This window comes from Bos javanicus, chromosome 19 (genome assembly GCF_032452875.1).
Source record: "Bos javanicus breed banteng chromosome 19, ARS-OSU_banteng_1.0, whole genome shotgun sequence".
Classification (NCBI taxonomy): Eukaryota; Metazoa; Chordata; class Mammalia; order Artiodactyla; family Bovidae; genus Bos; species Bos javanicus.
This window is the reverse complement of record NC_083886.1, coordinates 29,020,519-29,047,019: the sequence shown is the minus strand read 5'-3', so window position 1 is coordinate 29,047,019 and position 26,501 is coordinate 29,020,519. Positions and strand designations below refer to the sequence as shown.

Genomic DNA, 26,501 nt, shown 5'->3' with positions numbered 1-26,501 from the left:
TGAGCTCATCACCTCGGGGTTAGGGTTGGAAAAGGGTCCTTGGAATTTTAGCTGATGATCCAAGAAATAAAAACAAGAAAAGGGAAAGTCAACAAGATTTTTTAAAGAGAGAAATGAATAGAAAATGGCAGAAATCAACACCCTTCCTTTTCCTATCCCTCCCCCTCCCCGCAACCAAAGAACTCCCCCACTCAAAAATAACAGAGCACACAGAAAGGAAAGTATAATTTATATGTACAACCAATAAACCTGATACAGAAGAGGGGACTGGGACAGGCCCGGAGTGGGTGTGAAGAGACTGGGAGAGGGGCAGCCAGAAAGTGAAGGGGAGCAAAGAGGAAGTGGGGGGTTCGCCATGCAAACTGCCACTCTCCCCAGCCCCTCCTGGGGAGGAGGGTGTGCCCATATCTCCCCAGCCTGCCCTCTGCTATTTTGCTCTGGTCTTGAAGGCAAGGTAGTCCCCTGACTAGGCCCCCTGCCTGACCCACTCTAGTCCACATCCAGGTCTTCAGGAGGGAAGGTAGAAATCCTCCAAGAACCTGAGCCCCCAAACTGGGGGCTCCCCCCATGTCTGGCCCATTGTGTTCTCTGCCACCCTTTCTAGGTTACTTGGGTCCCTAGAACAGATTGGGGAGCTCCTCTTTGGCTTAAGGGAGTATCACCCAAATGTTACTCTTTGCAGGGGTGGTCATTGGTCCCTAGGGAGGGGGGAAGATTGCCAACACAAGATGCCGGTACGCAGGAGGTAACTGAGCCAGTGAATGGCTCCTTTATTCTGAGGCTGAACAGCAATGGACTCCCTCCCTGATAACTGCTCCACCCTCCATCTGCAGGGAGGGAGGGGAAGGAAACATGGAGCTGCCCCTCCTCTTCTCTTCCACCTTCCCAGGGCTCATTGTCACCCCTCTCTCAAGTCACCTGCCTCTCTTCAAAGCTCTTCCCCACCAAAGTTCCTACAAGCCAGGCAAAGCTAACCCCCCACTTCTGCAAGAGATGGAGTTGATGTTGCAGGATTAAAACCTGGGGAGGCTCCACCTCTCTCCTCCCCAGAACCGTTTTATTGGGAAGCTGCGTGTGTTTGGCAGTGGGGGATAAAGGTACTCGGAAGACCCTGCTCACCACCTTCCACCCAGACCCCTTCTCACCAGCACAGTCTTCAAAGTGCGGTGGGAAAGGTGCATGGGGTGGAGAAAAACAAGGGCCCTTCTTGAAGAGAACTATAGAGAGGGGCAGAGGGGCTCCTAGCCCAGTGGTGGCCCAAGGGGTGGGGAAGGTGGAGGACTGGCAGCAGGCCCCAGAGCCTGAGCTGGGGGTCGACCTCGGGGCCGGGACCTGGGTGAAGGGCAGGCCTGGGATCCGGTCAGTCGTCTATACAGATCACCTCCCCGGTTCGGGGCTCCTTCCGATCCAGCCCGTCTGCCACCAGTGCCCCCACCATTTCCTTCTCCTTCTTCACCAGCACTGGAGGGCCGTTGGTGGCGGCTGTTTGGGAAGGGGGTAAGGAAGGGTCAATCCCTACTTCTCTACCCATCGTCCACTGCTTCCTGACCACAGTTATGTTCTTACTTCTAGGTCACCTCATGCCAGGTCCAATTTTCTAGGGTGTGCAGAGCAGGGCGGACCCCTCTCCTGAGACGCCCCACTGTGTGTGTGACTCATGCTCCAGCATTCACTATAACCCCCTTCTGATTTCACACTCTTTCTCTGAAGTAACCCAGGAGTAGGTGGCTCAGGTACTAGTCCACAGAACCAGTAAAGCCCTGGATGGGGTTTCTGACGATGGGGATGTAAGAGAAGTTAGGGATGGGAAAAATAATGTCTAGAAGCACTCCATTCCATGAAACCCTGGGCACATCCAAGGAAGTGAGATGGGCTGGACAAGTAAAGGGCAGCTGAGCAGGGGTGAAGCTTGGGAAAGGAAGAGGGCAACGAGGAGGAGGCGGGAAGTCAGCAGCTGACCTGTGATGAAGGACCCTGCTGGCATCTGGCTGTAATTGGCGCCTGCGGCGGCCAGGGCCCCGACGGGTGCGGCGCTGAAGGCCGCCCCGTACCCCGGAGGTGTAGCGTATGGACCCGGGGGGAAGGCCTGGAAGAGAGAGCGAGCCCAAGTTAGAGGGGCCACAGCCTGAGAGGGAGAAGCTGTAGGGGAGAAATCCAGAGCTACTGGGGGGTATGGCAGAGGCAAGGGGACTCCACACTGAGGAGTGTGTGTGGGCGTTTTCCACACTGTATAGGATTCTGAAGGAAGCATCTGTCTGTGTGCAGGAGTACCAACAGGGAAAGTGGAGTCGGGGGAAGGGTTACCGGTGTGGGGTGAGTCTCTGTGCCCTTGCTGGCCAGCCGGCTGAGGATGCTGCGCTCGGACATCTGAAGGCGGGCTGCGATGGGGGGTATTCGGGACAGCGTGGCTGGCAGGCGGGTCACGTCCGCCTTCATGTCGCTCAGCAACTCCTCCAGCTGGTTCAGAACTGGGGCCCGGGCCACGGAAAAAGAAAGGCGAGAGAAAGACAGGGAAAGAGAGAGATGGAGCCAGGAAAAGATGTGGAGTCAGGCAGACAGATATAGCCAGAGAGAGAGAGAGAGGACACAGATGCCAAAGAATCAGAGACCAAGAAAATGACAGAAGTAGACATTAAAAGAGAGCAGCTCGGGGAAAAAGAAGTGTCAGGTAAAGAGGCAAAGAGACCAGATCACCACAAAAGACAGATGGAGAAAGAGAAGGAAGGAAAAGGGAATATGGAGAAAAGGGAGACAGGGAGGACATTGGAGAAAACGGGGCGGGGAGTTGTCAGAACATCCCATATTGGAAGAGGGAAGTTTGGGGGTTGGGGATGATGGGGAGGAAATAGTCAGGAGGCATGGGAGGTGGTAAATGATGTCAAAGACTTAAGGAATCAAGGTTTTAATATGTCGGGCGGGGGTGGGGGGAGGTTAGAGGGTCAGCATTACAAGTTCAAGGAATTAGAACAGGAGTCTAAGGGGCCAGGAGTCAGTCAGGATTAGACGGTTAGAGGGCTTTGGAACTTAATCTACTATTATCAAGGCATGAGGGTTTGGGAGGAAGGGTTGAAGATCAAAGGGAAATTTCATGGGGTAGGGTCAGAGGGTGGGATGGTAGTGGTTTCTGCCTCGTGGGGTGAGTGAGATGTGAGGAATGTGATTTGTGGGACCCAGGATAAGAACTCTTGTGGACTATATACAGGCCAAGGCCCCAGACAGGGTGCTATGAACAGTATGGCAGGTGTGTGGGTCAGTGAAGAAGTTCTGCCCCATGGAGGGGATGTGGCACAGTCTCATGGAGATGGGGGAGGTCAAGGTGTTGGGGGATCCCACTTGTGGGCACTGACGTGAATGCTATTAGGCATGGATAAGGGCTGGCCGCACAATTTCTAGAGGCTAAAAACCAAGGGGGTATCAGGCGGGTTGGGGTGGGGTTAGAGGTCGGGGTGGGGGGGGTGGTTCAGAGGGTAAAGGGGTCGGAGGGGTGGGGAGATTTTGAGGGGTGCGGGGTGAAGACTTACGCAGCGCTGTGGGCCCTCCCCCGCGCGGGGCCGCCGCGGCCCTTACCCTTGTGCAGGACGGCGTTGGCCGGCTTGTTCCCCGCCAGCGACTCCTTGGAGAGGTGCTGGTGGCTCTCGGCCAGGCACTCGGCCTCGGCGAAGCGGGCGTGGAGGGCCATGGCGGGGTGCGCCGGCTCCTGTGATAGGTTCAGGTAGGCCGCCCGCCGCAGCTGCTCCTCAATCACCAGCGCCTGCTCCAGGAGCTGAGGCCCAGGCAGGGGCTGAGTACTAGGGGCAGAGACCCACACTGCCCCCCCGCCCCCTCGCTGGTCCAGAGCAACCCCAGCTCCACCCTGATCCAGCCCATGGGCCCAAACACAAGGTGACACTCGGGTGTCTTGGCCTCAAGCATCGCCTTGGCTCTCAAGGGGTCAACCTTGCCTACATTCCAACCAGATCTGGTCCTACCTCTGACTCAAACCCCTCTTCAACACTGTTCCTTTCCTCCCTCATCCTCACCTTGAATCTCCGGGCCAAGAATTTATTTTTCATCTCCAGAAAGTTCCCCTTATTGGCTTCAGTTTTAAATGGCTCATTGATAATGGCAAACTGAGCATCATTCTGGATGTCCTGCCACCGTGCGTAGCCATGGCTGCCGATGAAGGAAGGGGACCATCAAGGAACTTAACAGGGCTGGTGGGGGCTGTGCACACACCTTCCTTTTGGCCTGACTGCTCCAAAGTGTGGCATGAGGCTCCCCTCCCTAGAGATGGACTCTTCTGTGGTTCTCCTCGCTCCAGGCAGAGAAAACATCTCTTGCCTCGTATTTGTAACAAAGGATACAGGACAATACCAGCCAGGAGCCAATAGTCGTGTCTTCGGTGCCAGATCTCGTTGAGTTTCCCCGAGGAAATAGCCGCCCGCTCCTCATTCTGCCACAGCGTGTGAAGCTCTGCAGAGAGGAGAGAGGACAGACACGGCATCAGGGGTTTGAGAACCATGCCCAGCCCCACAGACAGGTACAGAGGAAGGAAGTGAACAGGTGACAGGACCACAGGCTCTTCGAGAGGAAGGTGAAGAGAGGGGTCAGGAACAAACTAATTACAAACAAGGTTCAAGTTAGGATTGGGAGACAATGAGAGCCCCCCACCTGTGAAGCCACCATCTGCAATGTTGAACATGAACCGCGGTTTCTCTGCCTTTTCCTCACGTCGCCCATTGGACCGTGGCTCATCTCGAGGAGGCCCAGACCGAAGCTCCCGGTCCCCTTTCACGTCTTCTGCTGTGGCAGACGGGGCAGAGCTCACATCTCGGGGGACAGTCTCCACCCGGGTCCCAGGACTCCTCTCTGTACTGTATGGGCCCTTGAAGAGCTACCCACCCAGGCGTTTGGTTCCCCAGATTCCACCTCCCCTGATCCCTCAAGGACCCAGGGGTCCCATTCTTCCACCCATTACCTCTCTTGCCCAAATCCCCCGTCTCCCCCTCCGGCCTCTCCCTGTGTTCCTGTCCATCCATCGGCTTCTCCTCCCCCCTCTCTCCTGGCGTCGACTCCGTGGCTGTGGGAGGGGGCAGGGGACAGGAAGGGAGGATGTCACCCTCATCCCCTGACCCCAGAAGAGGGAGCCCCCAAATTCTAAGCCCCATCACACTTAAGGCCATGCACCCACCTGACTTCTCTCTGTCCCCCCGGTACCCAAGTTCAGGCTCCATCTCTCCAGGTACCCCTGGCACCTCATCCTCTAGAGGCATCTTCCTTGGCTCCAGCCGCTCTCCCAGGGATGGGGCTGGGCTAGGGGTATCAGCCTGGAAAAGGACAGCAGAGTCAGGATGACCTGGAGGGCTCCAGGCTCCTGCCTGCAAGACCCTGCCACTGCCTCCAAGGCAGCCAGGTAGCCACACACCTCTGTCTCCATCTTCTCCCCAATCCTGCTATTCTTTTCTGGCTTCTCCTCCTGGTTTTCTGCTTCATCCTTCTCCAGAGGTGTCCTTATGCCATCTCCTTTCTCGCTGGGAGCTGGAGTAGCTGCAGGGGTAAGGCAGAGTGAAGAAGGCAGAAACTCCCCACCCCAGTTCCATGCCCTCTGCATCTGATGGAAACTGGCCCCGTCGGTCTCCCCTGTCATCCTGAGCTGATTACCAGGTTTTGAGGTGCAAGGGCTGTTTGCAGCTGAGGCCTCAGGAGTGGTGGGAGACGTTTTGGTAGGAGAGGAGGCTCTGGAGGAGCGCTTGGAGTCAGCACTGGGGTCAGGCATCAGCTCCGGCATAGACCAGCGCCCATTGATGTGCTCGAACTCCTGTACCTGCAGGGTGCGGGGGGTTGCAGGACAGGGGTCAGTTCTACTCTGGCTCCTGGAGCCAGGGATAGAAGGCTGAGGATGCATGGGGCCTAGGCAGCCGACCTGACTCTTTGGGTGAGGGGAAGACCAATACCTTTTTCTTGACGAGAGACATGACTCCAATGCGGGTCAACACTTGCTGGCGACTCAGCCCCTCCCGAGGGACTCCGTCAGCAAAGGTTTCAGAGCCGTCTGCCCCGGGCTCACAGAGATGGCGCATAAACAAAGACACATAGGCCCTAAGGAGCATGCGGGGGAGGTGGGTCAGGAGACCTTAGGAGGGGAAAAGGCAGTGAAGGGGTACAGGGATGACTGAACCCTGAACCTGAGCTCCTGAGTACCTCCAGGGCTCCTCCCTGGGTCTTTCAATTTCACCATCATGGGTTCCCCCAAATCCTAACTCCCCCATCTGCCCCCCACCACATTTCCACGGCCCCCCAACCTTGGTACTTCACTCTTAGGCCCCATCAGTCTGATCTTCATCCTTCCCACCAGCTCCCCTGGCTGGGTTATCGTGGCCAAAGCCTGTGAGGCAAGGACAGCCCAGGCGAGGCTCCTGTCTCACCTGCCTCTCCCACAGTAGGGAGGGCCTGGCCTCTCTGCTCTAGGCTCAGCTGAGGGGAGGTGGCAGAGGCTGAGCCCACCCCCTAGGAAACCGAGCCAGGAAACGTCTGGCAGGGAGCGTGGTGATCAGGTGAGTAAGGTCACATCATATGGTGGCCGAAAGGAAGAAAATAACACCCAAAGCTCCTGCCCTTCCCCCCAGCTCAGCCCCGGGTCACCCACACTCACTTGAACTCTTTCTCAGTCTTGCCCCTGAGGTCCCGCACCAGCCACTGGGTGGTGAAGGCGTCCTGCGGGGGCATGCCCCAGCGCATCACTGCGTTGAGGAAGGCCTTCCGCTGACGGGTGTTGAATCCCAGCACCTGAGGATGGGGGCAAGGAGGGAGTGGATGATGAATGTCCAGGGCCTCATTTCTTGGTCTGTTCTGCCCTCGGTAACTCAGCCTCAACTCCCCTCATTCTCTCCGCAGGGGCCTAGGCCAGCTCTCACCTCAATGTTGCCCCCAACTCGAGCCAGCAGTGGAGGCAGTGGCTTATCCTTTTCGTTCCGAAGCTGCCTCTTTGACTGTCGACGCCCTGGTGGGGAGATGGTGACCCTCGTTACTAAACCACCATATCCTCCACCCCTCATTCTTTCCTAGCTCTCCACGTCCATAGGACATGCAACACAAGGAATGCCTGTTGTGTCTGAGGTGCTTCTAATTTTCTTCCCAGAACTACCAACCCAGTAGGTCCAAAAGAATCAAGTCATTCTAAATAATCAGTAGCAACTATTTGATGCAAGCCAAGACTACTGCTGGGAGTGTAAAATGATGTAACCTTTCTTGATCTCTCATCTAGGTGTCAAAGCCTACAAGGTTATATATTCCAAATTTTAGCAGTAACGAAATTATAGATATTTTCTCCTCTCTGCTTATCTGAAATCTTTTACTGTTCCTACAAGTGAGCACTCTGTATAAAAACAGTAGGCTTAAAAGACAATGGGAAGTGAAATGGGAAGAGGTGTGGGAAAAAGGAAAATAGATGCCACCTTCAGGACGCTCATCAAAGTCTTCATCCTCCTCCTCTGATCCCACTGAGTATTCTGACTGGTTATCTGTGAGGAGAAGGGCTCAGCGGTCAGTGATGGCTACCTGGATAAGCCCACGTGGGGCCCTTTCTGCCTGGACACCTCCCCTCAGAGACTTTTGCACCTTCACTCTGGCCTCGGCCCTCCTAGAGATACTGGAGGGCTGCCCACAATCTGGGCCACAAGGCAGGTCCACTCACCCCCACTGCCTGACACTTGCATAACCCACTCTAAACAAAGGCCCCTGCGTGTCCATCGGTGCCCTCTGTGACTGCGAGAGCGCTCAAGTCACCTGCAAATCCACCTGGCCTCCGGGGAGCCCCTGGTGACCCTTCCTAGGGTCCTAATCTCTTTCTCCTGAGAAGGGAAGGCCCTGACTGCTCAGCCACTCATTTCCTCTCAATGCCCCCAGCCTCCAAGCCCCTTCTCAGCACGCTCCCCTTCTCCTCTGTTGGGCACAGTCGTCACCTTGGTCCTCCTGAGCAGCGTCATTGTAGTTGACCTGCTTGCGGACCCGCTTGCCCTTGCCGAGGTTCCTCGCCAGGTCTTCCTGCTGTTGCTCGTAGTGGTGCCGCAGCAGCTTCTCCCAGTAGTCGGGGTCAACGTTCTCTTCCTGCTTGATGATCTCTCGTTCAATTTCCTCAATCTGAAGGGCAGCAGGACCCACACTGAAGACCGTGCCCCTTTACCCAGCCCCCAGCACCCACAAACCCCTGCTCTCCTGCTGCAGCCCAGCCCCAGACCTCGTCTACTCTAGACACATAAATCCTCCAGATGTAGCACGCTGTCCTCACCTCTTACCTGCAACTTGCTCCTCCTCCCCATTGCTTCTCTTTTCTAAGCCTCTCCTCCAGTTCCCTATGCCTCCCTCCTACTCTATTCAGAAGGCAGCCTTCCAAATTGATCACTACATGCTGTGCCTATGTTTTCTCCAGTGTCCAGTCTCATCCTTCAGACCAAGTTGTCTGAGGTCCCACAACTGACCGCTTTTTGCTAGACACTGGGGTGAGAGATCAGATTAAAAAACAAGAGCAAAGGGGGATCCTCCTATTTGGACATTGGCTACCACCCTTCAGAGATGGCCCCAGGTGGCCAGTGTCTGGCCCCAAGCCACTCACCTTGTCTTCTTCCCGAACCACATACTGGGCCACCTTGAAGGAGCTGAGATACTCGTTCATGTTCTGTACGTCAGTGTCCTCAGTTGCATCCTGATTCCGGTCCAAAAGCCGAGCAATGGCCTCGTTGTCGTAGTGAATCACACTGCTGTCCTCCTCCTTGTTCTCACCTAGTGGAGTCAGGGAACGAGAGTGGACTCTGAGCTCCAACCAGAACCTCAGGCAGAACTTTACAAAGCTCAGGGAAAGCCATTCCCTCTGCCTCCTTCCCACGGAGCTCTGGAGGAGGCCTCTTCCCTGGGCATCTACAGAGATGTGTATTATGTCAACCTTGTAGGTAAGGAAAGGAGCCAGCCGTCCTCCAAGGATGCAGAGGAGAGGTTTTGTTTGGGAGGTTTCAGCAGTGCTCACAGACAGCAGAGACCTGCTTTCAGGGAGCTGCAGAAAAGGCTCTCACCCTCATTTTCATCCTTAAATAGCTCCTCGGTACCAAATTTGAGGATGTCGTCCAGCTCCTGCTTGGACATGGAGCCCGCCTTGGAGCCCAGCCCGGGCCGCACCACCAGATGTGTCAGCATCATCTTTCTCTTGGCCACCTGTGTGATTCGCTCTTCCACCGAGGCGCGAGTCACAAACCGGTAAATCATCACTTTGTTGGCCTGGCCAATCCGATGAGCACGGCTGAAGGCCTACAGGGGTCGGAAAGTAAGGATGGGCCAGGGGAGGGGTGGGGGAGAGCCCCCCCCTACATGCTGTGGAAAAAAGGCTGACAAGAAAGGGCCTTCTCCCCCTCAAGAGGTTTATTTCTGACCCTAGCACAGATACCCGTGTCTCCTTGCTCCAAGGGGCTCCAGGAGGGGAGTTCTCACCTGGATATCATTATGGGGGTTCCAGTCTGAATCGAAGATGATGACAGTGTCAGCAGTGGCCAGATTGATGCCCAGGCCTCCGGCCCGGGTGGAGAGGAGGAAACAGAATTGTTGGGCCCCATGAGCTGGGAGGCAAGAATCAGGAGATCAGGCCTTTCTTGTACTCAGCAGTTCCGGCTACCTGCTCCCAGATATTCCCTGACTACAAACAACAATGCCTTCAACTCACAAGCCCAGGTGGGGGCTTCCCTGGTGGCTCAGTGGTAAAAAATCTGCCTGCCAATGCTGGAGACACAGGTTCAGTCCCTGGTCTGGGAAGATCCCCCAACTAACTCAGCCTATGCTCTAGAGCCCTGGAGTCACAACTACTGAGACCCCATGCCGCAGCTACCAAAGCCTGAGTGCCTAGAGCCTGTGCTCCACAACAAAAGAAGCCACCGCAATGGGAAGCCTGAGCACTACAACCAGAGAGCAGCCCCCACTCGCCACAACTAGAGAAAAAGCCAGCAAAGCAATGAAGACTCAGCACAGCCATAAATAAATATTTCAAAAAAAGAAAAAGCCAAGGTAACTGACATCCTCGCAGGCCCACACCCTCCCAGGGACCCAGGCACAGGTCTCTCAGGCTGTGTACACCCAGCAGGACCAAGGCCCCCTCACCATTGAAGCGGTCAATGGCCTCCTGCCTCAGGGCACCAGTGATGCCGCCATCAATGCGCTCATACTTGTAGCCCTCGTAGTCTAAGAAGTCCTCCAGTAAGTCTAACATTTTGGTCATCTAGAGAAAGAGAAGAGGCAGGAGTCTAGAACAATGAGGCGGTGGGCTGCACTGTTTGCCCTGTCCTTTACTCTCCCTCAACCCCAGTCCTTACACCTGTACCCCTGCCCTGTCATATGTACCCCTAGCTCCTCCTGGGATACCCTGTCATTTTCTCTTGATTTAAGACCATTTCTCCTACAGCAGAGGTTCTCCTCTGACACCCATAACACGGTTGCAGGGAAATCTATGAACCCCCTGAAAATCTGTACAAGATTGTCTCATCATGTGTGCAGTTTTCTGGAGAGCAGACCCACAGCTTTCATCAGATTTCCAAAAGGTCTGCACTCTCTTCCTTCCCTAGGAAGATTAAAAAACAGTCCCAGCCCCAGAGACTCCTTTAGGAGGCAGATGGCTCGCCCTCCCCCTTCTCCCCTTTTGGCTTTAAAGAAACTGGACTACAGCTTCCAATGGCTTGAATTAAGAACACGGATTGGAGGCCAAGATGAACAGAGGTGTTCCAGAAACCCTTAAGGGTGTAACTGCCTAACCTTTCATCCCGGGGCAACCACAGGAACGAGGGAAGGGATTATCTGATGGTGAGGAGGAACTACCGGCACGGGTCACCTGCGAGAAGATGAGCACTCTGTGTCCTTGCTCTTTCAGCTTTCGCAGCATCTTCTGCAGCAGCATGAGCTTCCCAGACGCCTTAATAAGTGCCCCACCCTCATAAGCCCCACTGGGAAGTTTGGGGGACTCCTGAAAAAAAAAAGGCAGGGAAAGAGGAGGAGGAGAGGGTCAGGAAACACACCCTCATATTCTGATGACGTCTAGAAAGCTGGAAGCCCAAATCCAGGCTCCACACCTTTGCAATTACTACTCCTCTCAGAAATCTAGTCCCTGGCCTCCCAGCTTAGCTCCAGCCCTGCACTCTTGGCTGCTCCTGTTTCCAGACAGCCAGGCATTTCACCGTCCCAGCTCCCGTATCTACCATAGCAGCCACAGGAAAGAGGTACGGATGGTTGCAGCACTTCTTAAGATCCATCATGATGTTCAGCAGCGACACCTGGTTCCCACCACCTCGTGAATTCAAGGCCTCAAAATTTCGGGTCAGGATATACTTGTAGTATTTCCTAAAGCCCAGGGTAGGTGCACAGAAGAGACACAATAATGGAAGCAATTGTGAGGTTACATTTGGTCACCGACGCTTGCAAAGTTGTTACCACATCCTCAACCCTGGTCCAGGGAACCCGCTCGGCATCTCACTTCTGCATGGGGCTCAGCTCCACGCGAACAATGAGCTCTGTTTTGGCTGGCATGTTCTTAAAGACATCTGCCTTGAGCCTCCGCAGCATGTGTGGCCCCAGCAAGTCATGAAGTTTCTTAATCTGGTCTTCTTTGGATATGTCAGCAAACTCCTCCAGGAAGCCCTCCAGGTTGCTAGTAGCCAGAAGGAGATTAAAACATGAATGGGCGTTGGTTCTTTGCCCCTGACCTCAGGCTCTAGTCTTCACTTTAGATGACTCCTGCACGCTCTCATTTTCTCAGACCCTCCACCTCTCCTCTCTGTAGACCACCCTCCTGAGCCACCACTTACTTAAACCTCTCTGGGGTGAGGAAGTTCAGCAGATGGAAGAGCTCCTCCAGATTATTCTGCAATGGAGTCCCTGTCAGCAGCAACTTATGATCTATCTTGTAGCCATTGAGGACCCTGAAAAACTAGAAAATGGGGCAAGGAAAAGCAGGAGAAAGGGTCCATCAGTGGCAAGCAGCTGGCCCTCGGCTCTCCCTGCCTCCAGCTCCTACTTCCTTCAGGATCAGATGCCCTCGGACCCCTAGTCCTGTCTTGCTTCCAAAGTGGACTTCTCCCTGCACTGCCTCCTGGGCTGCTGAAAGTCCCCCAAGCTTTGTGTTTTAGGATAGGGGCAAGTAGGAGTCCAGAGCCTCAAGTTTCTGAGGCCTGGGTACCTCACTCACCTTGGACTGGTTGTTCTTGAGCCGATGGGCCTCATCCACCACGAGACAGGCCCAGCGGATGGAGCCGAGAGCTGCCTGATCAATGGTGATCAGCTCATATGATGTCAGGAGAACATGGAACTTCACCTGTGCCTCCCTCTGTTGACAAAACCATGGTCCCTGTGGCTGCCAGCCTGCACCCGAGCATCTAGACCCCCACCCCCATTCTCTACCCAGACACCCTGTCCTGAGACTCCCAAAGGCAGCTGGTAGTCCAGGCCTCCAACCTTGACTCCACACAGGGACTACAGGATGTGGCCCCCAAGGTTCCCCCACCTGTCCAGTTCGAAGCAATCCATGAGTGCCCCCGGGAATAACCTGCTACATCTCCAGGACTGGAGAGCAGAGGCATGAGGGAAGGTGGGGGAAGGAGGGAGAAAGCTGAATGAGGAATATAAGAAAGTTCTGGTTGGGGCAATGAAATGACAGATCTGAGGACTTTGGAGGACATGAGGTAGGGAGTCTGACCTTCATCTTAAAAGCTTTCTTGCCACCTTTGATGGCGTTGTCTTCAAAGGAAAACTCATTCTCACGAATGATGGCTCGACTGTCCTTGTCACCCGTGTATGTCACTACATAGAACTTGGGTGCCCACATCTGGAACTCCCGCTCCCAGTTGATGATGGTGGACAGCGGGGCACTCACCAGGAAGGGACCCTTTGTGTGGCCCTGGGAGTGGAAGGTGGGGAGAGGGAGCCCCATTAGTTGAGGCCTGCGGTTGTATACCCAACTCCACTGCCTGCCACGCCCCTCCCCTAGTCCTCTGCCCTCACCCTCCACTCCCACCTTCCCCAGTCCAGGCTAGGGCCCTAGGAGCCAGCACCTCCTTATAGAGTGAGTAGAGGAAGACGATGGTTTGTATGGTCTTGCCCAGCCCCATTTCATCAGCCAAAATGGTATCAGTGCCCTGGGCCCATGAGAAGCGTAGCCAGTTCAATCCTTCCAGCTGATACATGTGTAGTGTGCCTCCTGTGGCTGTGATGAAGCGTGGCTGAGTCTCATATTTCACTGTAGGCTGTAGAATCAAGTCAGAAAGCTCAAGGGAACCAGCAGCCACTCATCTGGTCCTGGTCTCGTCCTCCCCGTCCCTGGCATTGGTATCAAGTAGGATTGCGAGTCCCTCTCCTCTGGCCTGAGCTTATGAAAAGTTCTAGTCTGCAGTGCCTCCCCCTTGTTCCTTGAATCAAGACCTGGGAGTACTGCAGGGAAGGAAACGGCAAAAGAGGCCTGTGTACAGCTGTCCCTGGAGACTCTTATTCCTGTGTGCAAATCCCCAGTAAACCTAGGGCAAAGCTGACTGAAGGAAGAGCTCAAAGAAGCTGTGGAACCTATGGGATGTTCTGTCAGAAGCTCCCAGGAAATCTTCGATCCCTGAGGCTCCAGAAATGAGACACAGGCCAAGTGGAGGACTTACATCGTTAGTAGGAGAACTGGGAGGCCCATCACCCTGCAGCTCCTTCTTCTTCTTCTTATACTTGCGGGGCTGAGCAGGGTCCTCCCCCATAATTAGTTCTCTGGGAAAAGAGTGGGTCTGAGTGAGACTGGGGCCTTGGGACCCCCATCTTCTGAAGCAATTCCAGACCTACTTCCCACTTTCCATAATCTGGATTTTCATACATTTCCTTTCTCCCAGGTTCTTTAGCCTCACCCCTTGGATTTCAGCTCTAGAGACCACCCTCCCGACTCCTCAGCATCCTCTTCCCCGTGAGTCAGGCTAGATCTTATCTCTGTTCCTCACACTGCCTCTTTATGGACCCCACTGCAAACAACCCAGCCCCAGCTCCCATTACCCTAAACTCTAGACTGAGTCTGTCCCTACTGCACCTCATTTAATGCCCCCACCCTCAGACGCCCTCTAACCCACGATCTGGTTCACTCACCGGTGTCTCCAGTAGCTCTGCTTGTGGTCTTCATATTCAGGGATGTTCATTTCATCTTCCTCCCATGTGGACTGGTCATAGGGCAAGTCCCTCCATTTCACTAGATAGTGGTAATTCCCCTTTTTATCCACACTGTGAAGAGGGAAGCCAGAAGAAGAGGCAGGAGGAGAAAAATAATGTGTCACAAGTAGAAAAGAGTCATAATAAACACAATTATCAATTAACACACAGAATTTGTCACCTAATCTTCAATGGTGGGCCTCTGAAAGGGAGTTTAGAAAGGCTGAAGGACTATCCTAACTTTTTCCAGATGACTTCCTAAAAATCAACTATCACAAAACATCCCCAGCTTTAATGTCATTTGTTCATCCAATCAATATTTACTAAGCATCTACTACATGCCAGGCACTGTTCCAGGCATAGGTGATTCAGTAGAACTAAGCAGACAAATGACTGATTCCCATGGAGCTCACATGCTACTGGAGAAGACCGTGATGAAACAGAAAAATAAAAAGACAGTAAAACATTGGTAATGATAGGTACTATGAAGACAGAAATACTAGAAACATTGGTCTGTATAAATCATGTTTTGCTTTTATCACATCCAAATCCCCAGACTCCTGTGTCATTTCTTAAGCTGTTCGAGATTAGAGGAAGCAAGGACAAAGGTGTTCGTGCTGGGCTGGACTTTTTCCCTGGTTTCTCCCACCTCCATAGAGGAAACAAAGCCAGAGAGGCTGGGGCTGTGGTGGGAATTAGCCAGTTAGGTCAATTATCTAACATGGGGCCATAATGCAACAAGAACAGTGGCAAAACCCAGGTCGGCCTTCCCGTGGACCAAGGGCTTACCTGTGGTTGATGATCCGGTGGACGGTCATCCACTCTGGCTTGATGCCAAAACGATAGTACTTCTCCTCCATCTCGGCGTAGTGTGGGTCCTTCACCTTGCGCTTGTCACTCTTGCCATCGTCCTCACCAGAGCCATAGTCCAGGGGTGGGGGCTCATCCATGTCATTCTTCCGTTGGTAGTTTCGGTACATCACCAAGTGGAAGATTTCCAGCTGGTGGGGTACAGAGGAAGGAAGAGATAGTCCCGACATCCTGAGGGGACACAAGGAGCCGGGGCAGCGGCCGGCAGGGGGAATGGTACAGGAAAATGAGCCATGGGAGTGGTGGGATGAAGGACACAGAAAGTTAAAGTCAAAGCAAGAAAATGAGTAACATGCAAGAGAACGGAGTCTGAGACAGGACCTGAGTGAGGAGGTAATAAGTAAAACGAGGAAGGAACAGGTTATTAAGACTAAGGGTGTCCGTAAAACATGGTTAAGATAGATAAAGGGTAAGACATGGGAATTAAGGAAGGCTAAGGAAGGCTCCGTTACACCTCAGGGGAGGAGTCTAACAGAGACTGAGGGAAAGACAGCCAGAGACCAAGAGACCCAAGTATGGAAACTAAGAGAGCTGGTAGGGTCTGGGGGCCAGAGACCTAATATGAGGGACAGAAGACGGGAGAAGAGGTGGGTGAGAGAGGGAGAGCAGCAGTGAACGGGGCCACAGGAGACGGGACAGAGACACCCTTGTACCTGCAGCTCCTTGGCCCAGGAGCAGTGCCAGTAGGACAGGCCCACCCACTTGACAAAGAACTCTCGCTCGGATCTGCCTTGAAGAGGTCGTGGCGGTGGGGCATCCGGATTCCCGTCTGCCTGCTGGGGGGCTGGCATGGCCACGGGTGGCTCTCCCCACCGCCAGTGCAGGATCTTCTGCACACGGCCTTTCAGCACAGGACACTTCGGGGTGGATACAAACAGGAAAGAAAGAGGCGTAAAGAGCCCCTCGTTAGAGTAGGAGGGTGGGGGAGTCCCACAAGGGAATCAAAGGTCTGGTGTGGGGAGAGAAGAGAAAGAGCCGGACGTTTGGGCCCCAAAGATGGAGGAGGAGTCAGGGCTGACAAGAAACCCTGAGAGACGGGTCCACTCACGGTGCATCGGGGACACAGCCATTCGCCGTTGGGGATGTCGGGCAGCGGGGGGTTCAGACAGTGGATGTGGTAGGAGGAGATGCAGGCGTCGCAGCACAGCAGCTCCCCGCCGTCCTTGCACACGCGGCAATACTCCATGTGGTCATCTTCTTCCTCCTTCTCCCCTTCCTCCTCCCCCTCCTCTTCATAGTCTTCCTCCTCCTCCTTGGCTTCCCACTGGACCCCCTCCTTCTCCTGGGAAGCCAAGGACAGACAAGGACACAAAAAAGAAGATAAGGAGTGAGAATGGAAGACAGAGACCAACCAGGAAGCCTAGATCCTAGAAGTACAGAGAAGATTGGTGGGAACAAACAAACAGGACACCTCAGTTTTCAACAATGCTGATTTGGTGGGGCCAAGGGGATGAGGGAGAGGAACACACAGGATCCTGGACCCTTAAACATCTGTTGCTGAGAGGCCCAGGCAGCTGGGAGTAGGAAGATGACAAATGATATCACGGAGGAAAGAGATGGGGGAGGCGGTCGCTGAGGGGCGAAGAGGCGGCTCCAGTACTCACACAGTGAGGGCAGCTCCACTTGCCCTCAGGAGCCCGGTCAAGCTCAGGATCAAGGCAGACGAGGTGGTAGGCACGAGGGCAGGTGTCACACAGAATGATCTCCCCACCCTGCTGGCACACCTCACAGTAATCCTGGTGATCTGTCTCGTAGCCGTCAATCTCCTCCTCCCCAGCCACAGCGGGACAGCCTAGAACTGTCATACACCCGAGCGGAGGCCAAGGGAGCCAAGAGAAATGAATGGGGGAGGGGAGAGAAAGAGAAAAGGGTTGAATAAAGAAGTCACAACTGAAAATAAGGACAGCAAAGGAATGAGAGGAAAGTTAACTGTCAGGGCCACACACAGCTGATGCCCCTCACCCTTCTTCTTCTTCCTTCCAGGCCGGCCTCGTTTTAATTTCTTGGTGCGGATGGGGCCATCGGGGCGGCCTGAGGCACTGTGGACACTGCCGCTGTCCAGGTCTGATTCCTCGGCCTCCGGTTCGGGGCCCTCGTCACTCTGCAAAACATACTGCCCATAGCCCCATGGCTGTCAGGGGCGCTGGCTGGATTCCACTCCCCTCCCCAGGCCTTGGGCTCCCGCTTCAGCTGTCCTCACGGACCCATGTGTCTGGACCCCGGGTCCCTGACCACCCCCAGGAGTTTAACAGACCAGAGGGGCCTCTCACCGAGCCGCCCTTCTTTCTCTTGCCACCCAGAAGCCCTAGCTTGATTTTGAGTGGTGCCATCTTCTTTCCCCGAAGCTTCTTGCGTCCGTCGGGCACTCGGGGGCTCTTACTCCGCCGCTTGTGGCCTGGACCTGAGTGAGGAACGCAAGTGAGGGAGAAAAGCCTGAGGTCACGATATCCTGGAATAAGGGAGGCCATGAAGGTCTCTGGGCCTCTTAGTGGGCTATGGTCTTACTGAGACCCTTCCTAGGAAGCACTTTTCCAACCACCAGGGCCAAGGAGACAAGCATTCTGGACTACAATTTGAGAACATGCAGTCTGGAAGGTGGGGTGACAGCTGTTCGACCTAGAAGATTTCTTACCTTTGCCCTCTTTGGTTTTGGCTCTTCGGATGGGTGGGGGCTGGATATCAGCAGCAGGGGGTGGTGGAAGGGTGGGGGGTCCGGAGGGTGCTATGGGGGTGGCCGAGGAGACAGCGGCTGACACCTGCTCAGCTACAGCAGCCGCCGCTGCTGCCGCTGCCGCTGCCACAGCAGCCGCCGACCCCTTGAAGGGGTTGTTGGCGCTGAACTCTCTCCACTTGGCCCCGAGAATGGTCATCATCTTAGACATTGGGATCTTAGGATTCTTCTTAGCAATGAGGGGCCTGTAAATACAGAGGCAGGAGACTCGGACCCTTCACAGATAGATGGTCAGGGAATACTGCCATTTCCCTCAGCAATAAAGTCAATGTACAAGCTAGGGTTCCTGGGTAGTGTAAACATGTTCTCTCATGAGTAACATCAATTTTAAAGTAAACAAATAATAAGTTTTTAGAAGTTTAACAGAACAAGAAAAACATATGAAAGAACAAAAAAGAAATAGGCAAAATAAAATTTAAATGCAGATTAAATAGGATAAAGCCAAAAGATACAAGATTACCAAAAATGCTCTACTTCTGACAACTACTTTACAGTTCCTAAAACACTTTCACACACCGTATCTTATTCCATCCTCACAACACTACTAGGAGCTGTTACGGTTCTCTGTGTTTTTCTCATGAGTTCCACAGGCCTTGATAGAACCTAATGAAGGGTCCCATTAGGTGGAGTCTGATGGGTCACACTTGTTCTGCTCTGAGGTGGGTATTAAGCTCTTGTGAGGACACAGGTGACCCCGGTGCTGACAGAAGCACTGTCTTTGGTAGAGAAGCTGTAAGACACCAGGACTAATGACCACTACCAGGGACTGAACTCTGCCGGGCCCCAGAATATGGAATGGGCTGAGCTTTCCATCCACCACCCCATCAAAACCCAACCAAAGTACCCACTTAGTCCCTTCAGTCGTGTCTTGACTCTTTGTGACCCCTTGGACTATAGGCCCCCAGGCTTCTCTGTCCATGGGATTCTCCAGGCAAGAATACTGGAGTGGGTTGCCAGTCCCTCCTCAAGGTACATACTATTTGCCTATTTTACAGAAGCAGAAACTGAAGATCAAAGAAGTGAGTTGCCCAAGAAGCACCAGGACCTGAATTTTAGCAGGCTGTCTCCAGAGCACTGAAGGGCTCTGCTAAAGTGCCTGCTTCCCCAAAGGCATCTCTACTGTTCTCTCCACTACTTTAGAAGCTATTGACTCGCAGGTCCCACTCTCAGCCTGCATCCTCCATTACTACTGCTGTCTAAGGGAAGGGCAGAGAAGACTTGATAACTGAGGAAAGGAAACTGGGAAACACTGATGCCACCTCTCCACTCCAGTCTGAAGAAAAGTCAGGCAGGGTAAACTGGAACTGTTAAGAGCAGTGAGGGCCATCGGTCACCAGAGTTCTCTAACCTAGCCGTGGAACTCTGATCCCCAGTGAAGAGTTCCTGACTAGAGTGCTTGGATCCTGGGAGTCCAGGAATTCTCTGAAATTACATGTGGAATTTTGTGTGTCTGTGCTGTGAATTTCTCTGGAGAGCCATTTTTTAGCTTTCATCAGATCCCAGAGGGGTCCAGGGCCTCCCCCAAATTAAAAGCGTCGGCTCGTGAGGGCTCCCCAGCCCTACCATACCTCATGAATTGGCTGAAGGCTTTGTAGTTGGTGAGTGTGTGGTAATCTTCCTCGGAGAACACATGTTCCACGTCCTCCAGGCCCCAGGTCAGAAGCAGGGTTGCTGATGACTTCTGTTCCACTTGCTAGGATACCAGGCTTCTGTTAGGCAGGTGCTCTCCCAGGTCCAGTCCTGGACTCCCCCTGGCCCCTGACATGCCTCTCTGCCCACCCACCAGCTTCTCTGGGCTTCCAGTTTTCTGCTCCATTCCCAGTCCAATCCCACTCCTCATAAACCACAGCCTCTCCATTTGTCACCCTGCTCGCCCAGGGCTCTCCCTCCCTTACTCTTCAGGCTTGTCATTGATACAGATTTCTCCCCTCACTCCCCAAATCTACTCACCTTTTGCCCTCCCTCTCCCTCCCCTTTTTTCCGCCGCTTTGTCTTCTTCTCCTTTTTTTCTCGGTGCTTCCGTCTCCGTTTCCGACCTGGTCCGGTTCCATATTCACTGCCTCCACTCTCTGACTTCTCCCGGTACTCATCTCGCTCAGAGCCAAATTCCTCCTCGCTGTCCTAAGGGAGAGAAATAAAAATACTATTTTTTGAGCCCTAGCATGTGCCAGGAACTCCTCCTAGCACAAAATATCATCGTCTCTTTTAAACTTCACAACAATCCTATGAGACAGCAACTAATCTATTTTTATCCACTTTTTTTTTGTAGAAGAAACTGAGGCACAGAGAGCTAAGTAAGCTGCCCAAGAAGACAGAGGACTGCTGGGCTGTGAATTCATGCAGTCTACCTCCAGTGCTTCCAACAGCTTCTCGTGCTGCAGGGCAAGTAAAGTCGACAAAAGGGCTCTTCACTAGGATGGGTCCCAGACCTGGGAGATACCGGCTAGCAGGGGTGGGGGTGGGGGCAGGTAGAGCGAGTCAGGTCTCCCTGACTTCAGGGTTCCCATGGCAATCAGGCCCAGAGAAATCATAGGTCTCTGGGACGGGTCTCCAAGCCTCACTGTAGAGACAGGCGTGCGTAACACTTACAAGCTTCTTGCGTTTCCGGGGCTTTCCTGGCTTGTTCTCCTTCTGTTTCTTAGGTCCTCGCTTTCTCTTCTTCACGCCCAATGCTGAAGGCAGCAGTCGAATGTCATCCTTATCTTTGGAGCAGACAGCACCGGAAAACCTAAGCCTCTAGGCTCCCAGCCTCTGCAGCCCTTTTCCTCCCTCACCTCCTTGGTTCCTGCTCTCTAGGAAATTAACTCTTCCAAACCTTGCGTCCCTTTGCTGGACGCAAACGGAGAGTGTTTCGAGTACTCTGGGATGCCTGGGTTCTGAATGGGAGGTCAGGGGTCAGAAGAGGAGAGCAGCCAAACCACTCCTGTCTCTCCCCTCCTACTAACAAGGGACCAGGCTCTAGGCCATGGGCTCTGACTGTGGCAGGTCCTTTTAGTCGCCGCCAGGGCTCCTCCTGCCTTCCCCTTCACTTAGCCAGCTGGCATCCTGCCCAGGAACTGGGGAAGCCATGCCCAGCTGCTGGCCTGGCCTGACCCCAGCACTTGGAGTGGGGAGACACAAGCTGGCAGCTCCCTAAGCCAGATGCTGAGAAGGCAGAGCCAAAGGTGGACACCTGGGCTCTCACACTAACACCCTGGGGCCCTGACATCCTTTCTGTGAGGAGTGAGGCCTCTATTTACACTTCCTCAGATAATCACCCAGACTCCTGTCACCCCAGTATAGCCTTGGAGGAAAAGAAACCCTCAGTCAGCCATGTTCACTTCTGGCCCACAGGATCTTGGTGTCTGGCTCCTTTGTCACTCCCTAGCCCCACAGGAGAAGGTCTCCACAATTACCTAAACATCCCTCCTCCTCCCAAGCAGCCTCGATTGTGCCTTCAAATCTACATCCACATCCCTGTTCCCTTTGAGAACTCAGGCACCCTACCCGTTGTCCCCGGGTCTCACCCCTTGCCTCCAAATGTAGTCTCAAGCATTCTAACCCATTCATATCTAAGCAGTATGGGAGACCCACACAAAGACACTGGACAGGCATAGACACACCCCTCAAATGCATTCTCAAATGCACAAGCATCACACAAGCATCCCATACTCATGAGCACAAACCCAGAGGACAGTCTGTACATGCTTTTAGCAGGGCTAGGTCCCTGGCTTTCTCTCCAGATGTCCCTGTCAGACAGGCTGGGGCTGGTTCTTCCCAGATGTCCCCCTCTTCCCATTCTCCATGACCCCTGCCACACTGTGGAGGCTTAGGGTTCAGAGAGTAACTATTTCAGGAGGAAGACACAGCCGATGCCACACAGAAGTGAGGCCCTGGTGTGAGGCCTCCCTCCCCCAGCAAGCACTAGACTAACCAGCCAGACCTGTCCTGCTCAGGCAAAGGCAGCAGCGCTGGAGGGGAAAGCCTGGGCAGGGCCCAGCCCCTTGCTCTAAGACACACAATCCTTTTCCCTACCACAGCCAAGGGAAAATTAGCCACAATTTACACCGGAGGCCTCGGTTTCCAGCGCCTCAGAATCGCGGCGCCTCCTTCCTTCAATGCTACTTCTCCTCACAGCTCCGGCATCCTGTGCCCTGTCGCGCGGGACGGCACTTTAAAATTGGGGGGCTGTGGCGGGGGGGGGGGGTGGCGGCGGGGGAGGTGCTTGCAGGCAGCCGGGGGTGTGAAAACAGAGCAGGGACCGTAATAGGAAGTCAGTAAGTCGCCGTGCCCCGCAGCCAGCGGTCCCTCACCCCAGGGACTCCCGCTAATACGAACATGGAAACGGAGGCTGCCGGGGCAGTGGCAAGGGCAGGCCAACTGGCTGAGGATCAGGAAAATGGCCTCGGTCTTCGCAAGCTGGGGGTGGGGGGCGGGGAGTGGTGGACACCAGCCCTGGGACCTCGCAGCCAGTTAACTCCACTCCCCAACACAGCGGGAGGTTCCCCAACTTGGGAAGACGGCGGTGCTGTGGGGACGCAAAGTAGACGGCGAGGAAAGGAGAGGGAGGGCAGGAAAGCAAATCTAAGTCCCAACCTCTGCCTCACCAGCCACTCAATGCTGGCCGCGCGCCCAGACTCTCCCACATCCCAGCTCAGATCTCGGAAGACGGCGAGGGAGGAGCGCGGCGAGGGGGCCGGGCGGGGCCTGGCGAGCCGGAGAGAGGGAGGGGCCTCGCCGAGAGCCTCGCCTCCCGCCCCTCTCTTCTTCTAATCTCACCATCAATCTCTCACACATATATTTATTTTTTCTCAAATTCCCCTCCCTCCCCCACAACGAACCACCATAATAGGTCTGCTGCACATGCGTATTGCATGCAGGGGGTGGGTTTGTATTTTCAGACCTTTTGCAAAGAAACTACCAGAATTTTCCGCACCACCCACAATCATTCCCCACCCCCACCCCCAAGGAATCACATCTATACATTATGTTATATTATTTCTCTAGACTTGCCAGAAGAGGGAGGGCGAAGAAATGAGTTTTGGGCTTCCTGCTCCCTTCCCCCATCAGCACGAGTGCTATTATTTTAAACGTTTAACAATGTAAGGAGACTGGAGAGGGGGGAAGGGAAAAAATTGGTCTTGGGTAAGAATGTAAAACAAAATGGTGAGAATCAAAGACGTCAGAATGAAAAACAATAGGAACCTCTAACGGCTATCAGTTCATCTTAAAGAGAAAGAGGTGGGGGGCAGCCCAAACAAATTGCCTCAGAGGAGGATTATTTTGCCCACACTTATGTAGACAGAAATAATGGGCAGACTAAAAATATTTTGCCAAAGTTTTACCTCAGAAAGTCATCTGAGGGGGTGTATCTGGGTCACTCCTTTGACTTGGAGGGCTAAAAGGGAGATAAAACTGCCCTGCCAGAGAGAGGAGGTGGGTTTTCTTTTCAGATATACAATTTTTAAAACATTTGACGATGCTTAGAAAGCAGAGGGAAAAGGGGAGGGAGTACTGACACAAAGACCCACCTCGACCTCAGATTCTTTCATCCACTCCCCTTTACAGACCCAAATCCGGGATCAAAAGCCCCCAAATACCCCATTCTAAGTTTGGAATAGACAAATGGGAGAACTGCGCATCCCCTAACTTAACCTGACATCCTTGCTTTCTCTTTAGCACCTCTGCTGTCTTCCAGGTAACCCCCTCCCCACAGTTCTTTATTCCTTTTCCCGTCTGCAAAATCAGTGGGCTCTCTCGGGATAACTTTTTAAAAACTTTTCCCGTTTTCGGACAAGCCCGGGAGGGGGGAAGTGGACTTGATCCTGTTTCCATTAGATACCCCCTCCCCCCTCCGCCCCAAGAAAGTACCTCCCCCCACCCCCGCCGCGCTTCAGTCCCTCAAAGGCTGTCTCCACTAGACAGGAACATTTCCCACAGAACCCACACAGATCAATATGACAGTTTTACAAAGAGTATGATGTTAGACGTTTTGAAGTTTGGTGCATTTCTGCTGCAAGGCATCCAGAGGCCTGGGGGTGTGACCACCCGAAAGATGCTCTATCCTGAAAAACACTAGCAGAGCACTCTAGAGGATGGCCAGAGGGGGGCCACTATTGGGCCCCCGACCCGAGGCAGCGGTCAGGCCCCTTCACCGCTGGGCAGAACTACCTAGACAGTGCGGATGACTTGTCATCCCCGGGGAGGGGTGCTGAGTGACGGTCAAGCTGCACAACAGCTGGGTGGGCAGTTCACGCCCCCCAACGTGGTCAGGGTGTGGGTGGTTTCAGCGGGAGAGTGACAGTGAATGGCAGCCACGTGAGAGTCACAGCTGGGCAGCTCGGCCACCCCAGACTGACGGGGTCATGGCGGGGGTGGGAGCGCACTTGACACAAAAGAGCCTAGAGCAGAGGAGAGATAAAGGGGGTGGGGTTGGGGGCATCTGGTGTCCCAGACACTCTCCTCTCGGTCCCCAATCTCTAGTGGCTGCGCTCCCTAGTACGAGCAGGGGAGAGGGGGCCGGGGCCAGTCTCATTCCAGGAAGTGGTCTGCATGAAGTGTGGCCACCACCTGCCCCTAGTCGTCAGCCGCCCGCAAACATTCACACGACCCCTCCCCCACGTGCCACCGCACGCTCCAGAGTTGGCGGGCATCGAAGTCCCCGCAGGTGTTGGGGTCCGATGGACACCCGCCACCCCCCCTAGCCTTCCCAACTCCTGACGGGGGGTTGTGAGGGCCGTGGTCCGTTCTTCGCAGGCAAACCCCACTTCCCCACGGTCCAACCCCACCGGGGCCTGAGCCCCAGGGGCGCCCGCGCGGCCGCCCCTCCCCCACGCGCCCCTCCCCCACGCCGCCGTCCGGCCGCCAGGGTCTCCGCGGTCCCTCGCGCGGCCAGGGAGGGGGCCCTGGCTTCGCCTCGGCCGTTTCCTGCCTACCCCCTCCCCGCCGAGGGTAAAAAAAAAAAAAATCTCCTCCTCCTCCTCCCCCGAAAGCCGCGACCGAGTGGCCCGGTCCGCGCGCGCAGCTCGCGCCCAGCGCTCTCCAGCCCGGGCGGCGGCAGCAGCGGCGGCGGCGGCGGCGGCGGCGGGGGAGGGGTGCGGCGGGGGATGGGAGGAGGCCTGGCCGGGCGGCCGCTGCCGCCCGCCCGGACCGCTCGGACCGCCGCCGGGCGACGGGCCCGAGACGGCGCCCCGCGCCCCGGATTCGCCTCGGCTCGGCCGCGCGGTGGGTGCCTCGCCCCCGCCCGGGCCTCGCGCGCCCGCGGCTCCGGCTCGGGCTGGGGGAGGGAGTCGGCGGCCGCTTACCTGGCGGCGGGGGCGGCGGCGGCGGGGGCAGTGGCGGCGGCGGCGGCGGCGGCGGCGGGAAGAGGTGGCAGCCGGGGGGGCTGTGGCGGTCGCGGCCCCGGTCGTGGCCCGGCCCGCGCCCGAGTACTCCCTCGTCGTCGTCCTCCTCGTAGTCCTCGTCGGCCGCCTCCACCTCCTCCTCCTCCTCGTCGCCCTCTTCTTCCTCCTCGTCTTCCTCCTCCGACACCACCATCTCCTCCTCCTCCTCCTCCTCGTCCCTCAGAGGGGAAGCCATCCTGTGGCTCTGGCCCCCCCACCACCCCCCCACCCACCGCCCGCCCGCCTCCCCCACCGCTACCACCTCCTCCTCCTCCTCCTCCTCCTCCTCGGCGGCGGCGTCCTCGTCCTCCTCCTCACCGCCTCCCCCAGCCCCCCAAACCCCCGGGCCACCCCCCTCCGAAACCCCCCCTCGGGGCCGCCGTCTGACGAGGGGGGCCAAAACCACCCTAAAAATTTTTCTTGGAAAAAAATTGAGGACTTTTTTTTTCCTTCTCTCTTCCTCCCGAGAGAACAAGAGAGCGGGATTAAAAAATATATATATATATAAAAGTTTTCGACTTCTCTCTACCCCCCTCTTCGTGGCTTTAAATATATTTAAATTCTGAGGGGGGCGCTCAGAAATATTTCTCAGAGCTGAGGCACTAAGATGGCCGCCTGGAAATTATTTTTAAAACAACCCCCCCTCCAGCACCGCCACCCCCTCCATGAAGAAAGGGAGAGGGGGGAAAAATCCCCTTTTAAAACAAAATGGCTGGCTTAATATTTCATTTTTCACCCCCCCATTCTCCTCCCTGTTATACCCCCATCTCCAAGCCTCTACCCAGAAACCCACAAATTTCTCCCTTTTTTCATAACTGATTAGTGCACAGATTAATAGAGATATTTTCCTTGTGTACTGAGTGTGTGTGTGAGTGAGTGTGTGTGCGTGTTGGGGGGGGCATGAAGGATTTCTGCATAAAACAAAAATGGCTGCTGTGACTAACTCCCCCCTTATAAAAAATATTTGAGGGGGGGGCATTAATCAGTACTCATGCTCAGTCTGACATCAGCATAAATTGTTAAAGGTTAACTAGTTAGATACTAGTCCAACTAGATTTAATTTTTTTCTTTTCTTTACTAGTCTCTTCCTCCCCACCTCCCTTCTCTTAAAGAAAAGCTTTTTTTTTTTTTTTTCTGAATACTTCAGAAGGGAGTGGTTTGATGTGAAGGTTTTTTTTCCCCTTCAGGCATTGAAAAGGAAAAAGATGAAATATATGTTTATATATAACTCTGTTTCTACATATCTCATTAAAGTCAAAACGCATTTAATTGTGTAGGTATCTTTTAAGTGAGAAGCGGTACTGGATTTTTTTTTTCTTTTTTTAAAAAAGTGATAGAAATCCTAGTGACTTTTGGGGGAGAGATATGAA

The 26,501-nt window shown here is 54.4% G+C and overlaps 2 protein-coding genes and 1 non-coding gene across 12 annotated transcripts in view; 1 reads left to right on the top strand and 2 right to left on the bottom strand.

The window, feature by feature from the left end:
- The window catches only part of RNF227 (ring finger protein 227), a 52,029-nt gene that overhangs the window by 3,670 nt on the left and 21,858 nt on the right, over positions 1-26,501 (top strand). For both annotated transcript variants that reach the window (XR_009731125.1, XR_009731126.1), the window contains exon 3: positions 20,040-24,700. The gene's annotated coding sequence lies outside the window, so the exon portion shown is untranslated. The remainder of the gene's footprint in view (positions 1-20,039; positions 24,701-26,501) is intronic.
- CHD3 (chromodomain helicase DNA binding protein 3) lies at positions 213-25,351 on the bottom strand. Of its 9 annotated transcripts, none has more exons than XM_061389571.1 (40): positions 25,054-25,351; positions 20,360-20,472; positions 19,721-19,891; positions 19,339-19,463; positions 17,672-17,955; positions 17,310-17,440; positions 17,002-17,152; positions 16,644-16,837; positions 16,088-16,321; positions 15,693-15,896; positions 14,959-15,170; positions 14,110-14,241; positions 13,644-13,743; positions 13,053-13,244; positions 12,698-12,898; positions 12,191-12,328; positions 11,811-11,932; positions 11,480-11,653; positions 11,205-11,346; positions 10,841-10,972; positions 10,117-10,234; positions 9,457-9,581; positions 9,045-9,276; positions 8,591-8,757; positions 7,941-8,118; positions 7,434-7,499; positions 6,894-6,979; positions 6,632-6,765; positions 5,934-6,078; positions 5,641-5,803; positions 5,405-5,526; positions 5,171-5,306; positions 4,958-5,059; positions 4,651-4,782; positions 4,344-4,452; positions 4,020-4,152; positions 3,522-3,763; positions 2,305-2,468; positions 1,960-2,086; positions 213-1,482 (listed from the first exon to the last, which is right to left on the bottom strand). In XM_061389571.1, the coding sequence occupies exons 1-40, from the start codon at positions 25,325-25,327 to the stop codon at positions 1,242-1,244; spliced, it is 6,348 nt and encodes a 2,115-aa protein (XP_061245555.1). In that variant the 5' UTR covers positions 25,328-25,351; the 3' UTR covers positions 213-1,241. The 9 variants fall into 9 exon arrangements, with proteins under 9 accessions (XP_061245555.1, XP_061245560.1, XP_061245556.1 ...); XM_061389576.1 differs by having other exon boundaries at positions 3,568-3,763; XM_061389572.1 differs by having other exon boundaries at positions 4,651-4,779.
- Positions 6,363-6,502, bottom strand: LOC133233161 (small Cajal body-specific RNA 21). The gene has a single exon (XR_009731636.1). It is a non-coding gene; the product is annotated as a small Cajal body-specific RNA 21 (non-coding RNA).

What these genes read in the sequence shown, in the direction of transcription:
- CHD3 (XM_061389571.1), bottom strand. Translation starts at nt 25,327, where the DNA reads ATGGCTTCCCCTCTGAGGGACGAGGAGGAGGAGGAGGAGGAGATGGTG. An exon ending in CGCTGCTCAGGAGGACCAAG is followed by an intron (nt 7,500 to 7,940) that starts GTGACGACTGTG and finishes TTCTCCTCACAG; the next exon opens with ATAACCAGTCAGAATACTCA. An exon ending in GGGGGACAGAGAGAAGTCAG is followed by an intron (nt 5,060 to 5,170) that starts GTGGGTGCATGG and finishes CCCCTCCCACAG; the next exon opens with CCACGGAGTCGACGCCAGGA.